Source organism: Phyllopteryx taeniolatus, chromosome 10 (assembly GCF_024500385.1).
Source record: "Phyllopteryx taeniolatus isolate TA_2022b chromosome 10, UOR_Ptae_1.2, whole genome shotgun sequence".
NCBI classification, from domain to species: domain Eukaryota; kingdom Metazoa; phylum Chordata; class Actinopteri; order Syngnathiformes; family Syngnathidae; genus Phyllopteryx; species Phyllopteryx taeniolatus.
The window spans coordinates 29,191,823-29,202,087 of record NC_084511.1 but is presented as its reverse complement, the minus strand read 5'-3'; the positions used below and the strand labels follow the sequence as shown (position 1 = coordinate 29,202,087).

Here is a 10,265-nt window from a genome sequence, read left to right as displayed (position 1 = left end):
GGGCAATATAAAAACGTTCATATCTGAAGTATTCGTCTCAACTCCAATGTACCCTTTGCAGCTGACATTAAGGGCTAAATTTGACAGATGTATATTTTTGCTCAGCGTTTAATTAGTTTTCTACCTTGGCGTTTTCACCACAAAAAAATGTTGGCAGTTCTTTCACGTGTCAGTAAAATAACTGCAAGATCTATTTCAAGCTTAATAGGTACACCAAGTCATAGTCCATTTGAAATACAAACATCTCACTAGTGGAATATATGTTGGGATTGATAGTCAAAAACAGGAGCGATTTAATGTTGGTAGTATAGCAAATCAAACGAGGAATACTTCCAAAACTTGGGATTTCTGCTGCTGGAATTTTGGAAAGACATTCATTTTCAACAAAAAAGTTGCATAATGATGATTGTAACAACTGGAATTGCTGTGGAGTCATGCATACATCACATCTGACAACAGGGAAATAAAAAAATCTTCAGACTTCTTCAAGAAGACGGGCAGGTTGACGGTAGAGGTTTGAGAGCACAGGAGATGAGGAGGTAGCAATGGTTTTCAGCAGTTCAAATTTTAATACGTTGTCTCTACAGAAACCCAGGTTTAAAAAAAAAAAAAAAAAAAAAAAAAAAATAGGAAAAGAGAAAAAAAAAAATCCCCCACGCTCATAAAATACAACAGCAGCAGTTGCCAGTAAAAAAAAATAAGCATAAAGGGGAAGCCATTGGGATGGGAGAAAATGAACAGTTTTTTTTTTTTGTGTATTTGTAGAGTCAAATGTTCATCTTCCATCTGTGTTGAGGGCAGAAAACAATCTGGAAACTTGCTGTTGTGGAGGGAAACGGGGCGCAAAAAGGAACAAAAATGAGTTGAGTCCAATCCAACTATGGGAAGGAACCAGCACTCTAAGGCAGGGATTTATTCAGGAAAGGCTTTCTCCCTCTCCGGAAGAAATGAATTTTCACTCCTCTTCAGCCTGTGTGTTGTACTTCAATGTGTGTACAGATGAAATGTATGTGCAAGGTTGTGTATTCAACAAGCAAATTGGCTGTCATTTACGTGGTCAACATAGTTGATCCCCTAACTTGCTGCGAGAGGTGGCATTTTTCTTTCATTCTTCATTCATTCCTTTGCTTTGTTTTTTTTTTTCTCTCCCAATATATCAGTCCCCGACTACCTAGTAGTCATCCAAATCAAAGAACTCGTCGTCCTCTCCTTGGTACTCCATGCCCTGGAAGTCCACCCTGTACCGCAAGATACCTGGAGGGAGAAAATGTTGACATATCACATTAACAACCAATGCGTGAACAATGTTCTTCACAGTCACATCACTTCTAGAGCAAAAGCAAAGCTGCTTAAATAATTCTAATTTACAATTGGCCTTTTGTTCATTATATACATCAGCTAATGCAAATAAGAACTATTTAGCGTGACTAACTTTTCTGATTTATCTGCATTTTTAAGAAAGTCCAATTCAAGACATTGTTATATTTGAATTTTCGGCCGCAAGTGAAAAGTGCTCACCCCCGATGCCCCCAAAGCCCTTGACAAACTGAGATCCTTCTTGACTCTTGTCCGTGACTATTTCCAGCGTGGCTCCAAATTTCTTGTAATTGTTGGCAAACCACTCTAACAGCGGCATGCTCTCAATCAGTTCGTGTTCTTGCCCCGTCTGTCAACACAAAGTCAGAGGGATTGAACACTTTAACTCAACACCATTGAGGTAAGCGTGTGCAGTCGTCACCTCCTTGTCTGTGAAATGAGACTTGTCTTTCTCCTGCTCTGGCGTCAAGTACAATGTCTTCTCATCTGGGAAATGAACAAAACACATACAGCATGAAGCTTTAGGATGCGATATTGCTGGGTTCACATTCAGGTGTCTTATGGCATATGCGGTCTGTGTGTACCATTCTCAGCTCCGTTGCTCTCGGCCCCATGCACACGTAAAATGTAACGCATGGTGTCTAAGTTCTCGTACACTATGAGGATCTCCACTGCTCCCATCTCCAAGGCTTTCAGTGTGTCCTCCACACCAAAGCAGTACTTCCCAGTGTCCTGACTGATCTCATCAAAGTATCGTCCTGGGGAGACAGAAAAGAAAGGCTTATAAGTGTGTGGCTTTTTATTTTTTTTTATTTTTTATACAAGTCAAAGATTCGGCAAATCTCACAAGCACTTATTTCTCTTGTTGAGAGCTCTAAAAGTTACTCCACCTTGCTAATAAAACCTACCTATTAGCTTCTTTTCTTGGATGAACTTGACATTGGAGAGAACCTCTGCTGAGAGCTCAATGGCCTGGTTGAAACCATTTTCTCCACCATAGGAGATGTCCACTAACTTCAGAACTTTGGCCTGTAACCTCTTTTATTTAAACACAGAAATGTCCACTTGTTAAAAAAAAAAAAACAGTGACAATGTCAATCAAAAAAATCATCCATCCATCCATCCATTTTCTTATCCTCTCTAGGGTTGGGGGCATGCTGGAACCTATCCCAGCTGACTCTGGGCAAGAGGTGGGGTACACCCTGAACTGGTCGCCAGCCAATCGCGGGGCACATATAGTCAACCATTCGCAGTCACATTCACACCTCTGGGCAATTTAGAGTCATCGATCAACCTACCATGCATGTTTTTGGAATGTGGGAGGAAACCGGAGTACCCAGAGAAAAAACACACACGCGGGGAGAACATGCAAACTCCACACGGGCGAGGCCGGCTTTGAACCCAGGTCCTCAGCGCTGTGATGCACTTGTGCTAATCAGTCACCCACTGTGCCAACCATTAATAAATCAATCAATTAAAAAGCATGTTTTCTATGTGTTGCTAATTATATTACAGTTACCTCCGACCAAGCAATGCGATTGGAAAAGATTCAGTCCATGATTGATGATGTGCAGTTGAAGAGTAATTTTCACTTCACGGGTGTTCAACCGTTATTTTGGCCCACATCAACAGTCAGTGGTTATCTAACATCACTGTGTGTCGTTAAAAAAGCTATTTCATATTTCCAGAAAAAACATGTCATTTAAAGTATGAAGGGTCATCATATGAGGACAAAGGCAAGGAAAGAATCCCGCCACAAACCTCCAGGTGTGTTCACGTCATTAAACAACATTAAATGTACAAACAGGAGCAGACACTGGGCTAATATGCTAATGCAGCTAACGAGTGCACAATCTATTTGCTTCATTTTGCATTTCCGGACTACTTTGTCTAACTTTTGATCATCGTAGAGTGCCCACTAAATGACATTAATAGGGTGACGCGAATTGATGTGAAGTTGGACTAATCCTCCAACTTGCTCGGTCAGTGAAACAGTAAAACCAACTTCATTTGTTTAATTTTGTTGTCGGTGTTGACGCAGTCACTTTGGCTGGTTAGCGTGTCACGCTAACGCCACTGTTTGCTGTTATTTATGTTGGCCGAGCCGAAAAACTGGGGTGGAACGGTGCGCAAAATCCACGGTTCACTTCGTATCTCGATTTTGGGGTCACAGTTTTCGGTTTGATACACATCGACTTCAGAAAATCATTTATGTCTTGTATAGGTAGGGTAAAATTGAAAGTACAGTGCTGTGAAAAAGTGTTGCCCCCCCCCCTTCTCAAATTCTAATATGTTTGCATAGTTTCCCCATTTTAATGTTTAAGATCAAACATGTAAATATCAGACAAATATAACCCAAGTGAATTGAAAACGCTGTTTTTAAATGGTGATTTCATTTATGAAGGAAAAAAAATTCTGTTACCTGGCCCTGTGTGAAAAATAAATTACCGCCCCCTTGTTAAATCATGAATTAATTGTGGTTAATCAGAGTTTTGGGTCATTTTTCACTGATCACCTCAATCAGTCAATCAAGACTTAAATAGAATCGGTCCCAATAAAATTAAGTCAGACAAATGATCTAAAAAAGCTGCAACCAAATAACACGATCCAAAGAAATTCCAGAACAGTCGAGAAATAAAGTAATTGATATCTATCAGTATGGAAAGGGGTACAAAAGCCATTTCTAAAGGTTTAGGATTCCACCGAACATCGTAGAGTGCCCACCAAAGCATCATTGACTAGAAATAACCAAGTAAAACTTAACATAGAGGATAATCTGAGCACATACTTACTGGGTCAAACATGTCAGACTGGCTGAGCTCAGTCTTAAAGTCAGCAGAACCAGCCAAAACCATTCCTGCCACATTGACTTTGTCGTTGGACACAAAGAGCTGGACAGCCGTTTCAGCCACTTTCCTTACGTAGTTGTGCCTCTTCTCCATTCTTAGACGAGCAAAACGCAAAGCTGACTGTCCTCCTCTGCCTGAAACAAAGATGAATGGAAAGAGTCAACGTTTCATTGAGGACAAACGAATGGGAATACAATAATCATGTCCTTGATGGGTTGTAGCAAATGTAAAAACGTCTGTTGTTTGTGCGAGCACTGTGGTGAGGTACCGTGCTTCTTAGGTAGGTCCACAGTGAACTTGTGCAGCACCTCCCTGGTGTTCCCCTGCAGTGTGCCAAACAGCGCCCCACTACCGTCAATCACAATAAAGCCAAACTTACTGTCATCCGAGAGCAGGGCTGTCAATGCCTACATTTAAAAAGGAAATATAGAAAGTAGGAGTCAGAATGGAATGGGTACAAATTCTAAATCAACCAGTACAACTGAAGTCCAATCTACACAAAAGAGCAAACACTCACCTCAGTATGGAACTTGTTGTCACAGAGGTACAGGGAAGTATTGATTGGTTTAAAAGGCTCAAAGTCGATATTAACTTTTTTCTCCTTTCCTTCGTCTGTAACAATGGTGCCGCAGTACACAACTAAGCCATTGGGTGGCACTGTGGAGCAAGTCAAATAACATTCATTCAAAATGAACTGTTTTCAGAGGAATATTAAACGTCAAATCTTGCAGAGGCTTAGCTATGCAATCATTTCACCCTTATTCAGTATCTTTGTCACATTTTCATTCAGATGGGGTGTTTCCCGTAGGGTGGAATTATTTGTATTTTTTGACATAATTTTATGGCATAGGAAATCATAGCATAGCTCTGAGTAGCATGTTGGAGTTGCTCAGTCCCTTTTGCCCCAGTTTCTCAGCACATACTCTGGCAGAACATAAACAAGTGAAGGAAGGCTTGTTGCTGACTACTCAGGAAAACAAATCTAAAGAGATTAGACCTGATATTTATGAAGGGCGAGTATTAGGAGCTTTTACTCAAAACATGAACCCTATAAGTCTACTCTGATCAATTAACCACCCTTAACCACACCTTAACTGAACGACAAAAAGTAGCATTGGCTTGATGCATCAACAAGTGTAACTGCATTTTTATCTGCTAAAAAAAACACACACACACACTGTACATATATGATTATGTTTTTGTTATCATGAATAGTCTTCAAGTGTTAAGATATTAGCAACATGACTCAATTGGGCATCATATTTATGCCCCCGCGTAAAGTTGCTCAAAGGCACTGAAACCGCCAGCGATGAATGTGCAAAAAAAAAAAAAAGTGTTTAAATTTAATTCCCAATTGAGAGTTTATAATCAGCATAATAAATTCTATTAAAATTAAAGATTGCATGGCATTACATTTGTATTTTCGGTGCAGTACTTACCTTTGTTATAGAGCTTTAGTCTTTGCTGTACAGAGGTGATGGCCCCGAGAACGGAGAGTCTGTTGACTCTACTCTTGATGTTGGAAGCCGTGCCAAACTCATCGGCCAACATTTTGGCCACTCTGGAAATCTGGTCCTTAGGTGGGATGATCAAGGAGATCATACTGGTGCCATTACTAGAAAAAGGAGGACAGGAGTATGCAGTCATACCTCGACTTACAAGTGGACCTGCCTCGAGTTTTTCGTGTTATGATTGTATTTTTGTCTTGGGCAAAAATATTAATTACGAGGGCCAGATGGCGGGAAAAAAACTTAACAAGCAGCAGTTTGGCACCTAGTGAACAATTCCTGAAAAGAGGCCAAATGCTAGCGGCAACGTGTTTATTGCCACTCCCAATTTAAGATGACTGGAATACTAAAAATAAGACAACATTTCATGTTGTGTATCTAACTAAACACTGTACAACTGTCTGACAAAAGTTCACTAGCTCAATGCTAGCACCCGAAGCAAAATGCCATATATGAGCTAACAAAACTAGCGATTTATCTTGTCCTTTAAGAAACAGATATCTGAACAAAGGGTGCAGCGACATGTATACAGACTACATAACAATCATTTATGTTATACTGTATGTTTTTATAGAGTGTAATACTGTAGAATGCCATTTTCTGATCAAATGAAAATACATTCCCAAATTTTTTGTTCTTGTTTTAATAGGGTCTGAAACAGATTAAGGGAATTCTTATTCATTTCAATGGGGAACGATGATTTGATATTTGAGTGTCAAAGTGAATTCAACTCATTAGACAAGGCACCACTGTACACGGTTTGGAACACAAATGTCACATCACTGTAATTGGGGGGTTATTAAAATGCTCCTTATACATGCCTCATTAGGAATAAACAAGATGAATCCGAATGGAATTTCATTTACATTTGGAGGGGTGGAATATTCCTTTTGCCAAACCATTCAGAAATACATTTTCATCATGAAAACGATGAGTAGGAATGGTGCCGGCCTGCGTTCTATCTGCGCGCGCTCTGTCTTGATGCACGGTGACGTCCTCGTTTACGTATGCAAATATGGCGGCTTCCAACCACAGCTCGTATGAGAGACAGATTTTTTTGGAACTACGTGCAACTACTTTTTATCAAGCCGTTGTTTTATTACGTGTCAAAACAATCCCAACTACTGTGCTAAATAGACGACGGACCTCCATCTTGATATATGACGTGACGTTTATGTCGCCGTGTGCATGTCACATATCTGTTTTGATTAACTAGCATGCACATGTATACACCAGATCGGAATACATCACGTCACATGTAAACAATTTACCAGAGATCTTCAATTGGAATGACAAAAAGGTCTGCGCGTAAACAAGGCTACCGTCTCCAACTGTGTTAGGCTATGTCCAACAGCTTTAATATATAATTACATTTGTGTTACTGGGGCAGACTATGAATGCTTCAAAAGTACCGTAGTTGGTGAGAGAGTGAAAAAGCATAGGACAGAGAAAAAGAAGACTTTTCAGTCACACAGGGGTGAGTACAGGTATGTGCCAAAAAAATAATATGAAGGGAAGGTCAATTTATTTCAATAATTTGTTTCAAAAAGTGAAACTTGTGTGTTATATTAGGTCACCACACACAGAGTGGAATAGTTCAAACCTTTAGTTGTTTCAATTTTGATGATCATGGCAGAAAGACAAAAAAAAAAAAAAAATCCAGTATTGCATAAAATTAGAATATCACGTCAAAGTCTCCCTGTGTCTCAATCTTCTCAGCTAATTATCACAAAACACCTGCAGCGGTTTTCCTCAGCCTTTAAATGGTCTCAGTCTGACTTCAGAATCACGGGTAAGACTGCTGACTTGACGGTTGTGCAGAAAACCATCATTGACACCCTCCATAAGGAGAAAATGTCTCAATAAGAAATTATAAAATCAGCTGCATGCTCACAGAGCGCTGTATCAAAGTATATGAACAAGAGTGTTAAGAGGAAGGGGAAAATGTGGCCCGGAAAAAGGACGACCGCAACCTTGCGAGGAGTGTCGAGCAACGGCGATTCAGAAATCTGGAGGCGCTTCATCAGGAGTGGACTGAGGCTGGTGTCAGTGCATCGAGAACCAGCACATACAGACGTCTGCATGACGTGGGCTACAGCTGTAGAATTCCACGTCTCAAGCCACCCCTGAACCAAAAACAGCATTAGAAGTGTCTGCGCTGGGCTAAGGAGAAAAAGTACTGTTCTGTTGCCCAGTGGTCCCAAGTCCTCTTCAGATGAAAGTCAATTTTGCATTTCATTTGGAAATTAAGGTCGCAGAGTCTGCGGGAAAACTGGAGAAGCACAGAAGCCAAGCTGCTTCAAGTCCAGTGTGAAGTTTCCGCAGTCCGTAATGTTTTGGGGAGGCACGTCATTTGCTGGCGTTGTCTTTTATCAAGTCCACAGTCGCCGCAGCTGTCTACCGGGACATTTTAGAGCACTTCATACTCCCCGCCGCTGACGAGCTTTTTGGGGACAATGATTTTATTTTCCAATACCTGGTTTAATAGCCGTGGAATAACAGTACTTGATTGGCCAGCAAACTCGTCTGATTTGAACCCCATTGAAAATTGTTGGGGTATTGTCAAGAGGAAGATGAGGGAACAGAAACCCCGAAATGCAGACGATGTGAAGGCCAATATCAAAGCAACTTGGGCTACAATCACAGCTGAACTGTGCCACAGGCTGATCACCTCCATGCCAAGCTGCCTTTATGCTGTAATTCGTGCAAAAGGAGGCCCAACAAAGTACTGAGGGCATGTTCATTTAATACACTTTTCAGATGGCCACCTGAAATATTCTAATTTTGTCAAATACTAAATATATATATATATTTTTGTCTTGCTGCCATAATCATCAAAAGTAATTTAAAAAAGGCTTGAAACATTTCACTGCGTGTGTGGCGAACTAATATAACAGTTTCACAGTTTCACTTTTCGAAAGACATTATTGAAATCAATGGACTTCCCCTCGATATTCTCATTTTTGGGCACATACCTGTAAAATAGTAAGTTCCCCCTCTCCCAAATGAACTGGCCACAAGCAGGGTGGCTACGGGGGCCAACGACCACTGTGCGCGACGGACCAACTTCGATGTAAAAGCCGCTGATTCGCTAATCTTTGCTTCCGGCCAAACAATTACGTGATATAAAAGGAGACTTGCTTCATAGGCTTGTAGGTCATAATACCCGCTTGACATCACGTACTGGAAGAAAACGTAGATTGGGTGACTAATAGATGGGAGTGTAAAATAACCCAGCTCCGATTTTCACCAACTGCCTGAGCTCTCTCGGTCAAGACATCCATGGCGGCCTCCCTCCACAAATGACGTTTATAACAGCATCGCTCTTCTCGTTCTAGCTGCCGGGTTCAACGCGTTTTAGGTTCCCTTCGTGTGTGAAAACGGCAAAGTGTAAACGTCGAGGTGGTCACAAAGTTCCAAAGGTTCTTTTCCTTTCCAGGCCGGCGAATTGCAACGACGGCACTCCTTCGCTAGCAAGCTAGCAATGCTCAGCTAACCACTCCCAAAGTCGGCCCTTCGTCGCTGATGTCCAGCTGTTGCAACGGGGCACGTCGACGCAATAACCTCAGCCGTGGAACGTCCTATTAATGACCTGCCTACGTCCATCGCGCGGACGAACACTCCACAGGGCGTCCTTACCCGCGAGCAGCTTCCAAACTTTTGATCAGCTTCTTGATTTTCCAGATCTCCACGTTCCTGTCCGCCGCGCTGGGGTCGTCCGCCATCTTTCTGCTGGGGTTGTTCAGCACCTAAAATGTAGGCAAAGGAGCATAAATACGGTAGAATGGTCGTCGCAAGCAAAAGAAAGGTTGACATACATTCACGGTCGTGGACCTCGGCAAATGAATGGGGCGGTGTTCTTTAAGACACCGGGCCAGTATTGGAAGCTCCGACTGACCGCCGACGAGAGCCTCTACCCGGGCTCTCTCGCTCAGTAAAGCGCGCGGAGAGCTAGCAGGCCTACAGTCTGCCAGGCCCTAAAGTCCACCCGATTCTTACCTCATTCGACCTACTTCTCACCCCCCGTTCCACAAGACAGCAACTGCGGTGTTGCCATTAAAGCAGCAGAAATCCAAATAAATACCGTACCTGCCTCGGACAACGCCGCTCCGCTCGCTGTTTTCTACTCTACGTCGAGTCGGTGGTCCGGGGGATGACGTCGCCTTTCCTGCCGGTTTCTCTCCTCCACACGCCGCGCGTGGTGCCGCCGCCTGGGCTCACATGTAGGAGGTGGTTCCAAGTGGCGGCGTTCACTTCCTGGAAACCGCATAGAAACCAATGGGAGGATGTGATCTGTGCGTCAATCGCAACACTCGACGCAACCATTGGATGACTCATGGCAAGCTCGCGTCATAGAGGAGCAGGCGCATTTCGCAGGGGGTTGTGGGATATGTAGTCAACTAGAACTTCTTCGTCTTCGGGGCGCATACAGAAAAATCGAAGGATGCGAGGGCACCTTTGACATTCGTCACCTTTGAATCATTGAACACGCTAAAACCGATCTATCGGTGCAGGCAAACATGCTAAGCACTCATTCAGTACATTGTTGTATACAGTATAAAGTTTGTAATATTTGCTTAATAAACTCTTA

At 42.3% G+C, this 10,265-nt stretch overlaps 1 protein-coding gene across 2 annotated transcripts; it reads right to left on the bottom strand.

Annotated features, from left to right (window-relative positions):
- Window positions 1-269: 269 nt before the first annotated feature.
- On the bottom strand, window positions 270-9,939 carry etf1a (eukaryotic translation termination factor 1a). 2 transcript variants are annotated; one of them, XM_061787284.1, is made up of 11 exons: window positions 9,764-9,939; window positions 9,314-9,423; window positions 5,606-5,781; window positions 4,684-4,823; window positions 4,546-4,573; window positions 4,110-4,300; window positions 2,226-2,355; window positions 1,902-2,075; window positions 1,739-1,803; window positions 1,519-1,666; window positions 270-1,254 (listed from the first exon to the last, which is right to left on the bottom strand). In XM_061787284.1, the coding sequence occupies exons 2-11, from the start codon at window positions 9,397-9,399 to the stop codon at window positions 1,172-1,174; spliced, it is 1,221 nt and encodes a 406-aa protein (XP_061643268.1). In that variant the 5' UTR covers window positions 9,400-9,423; window positions 9,764-9,939; the 3' UTR covers window positions 270-1,171. The 2 variants fall into 2 exon arrangements, with proteins under 2 accessions (XP_061643268.1, XP_061643267.1); XM_061787283.1 differs by having other exon boundaries at window positions 4,435-4,573; window positions 9,764-9,937.
- Between the last annotated feature and the right edge of the window lie 326 nt (window positions 9,940-10,265).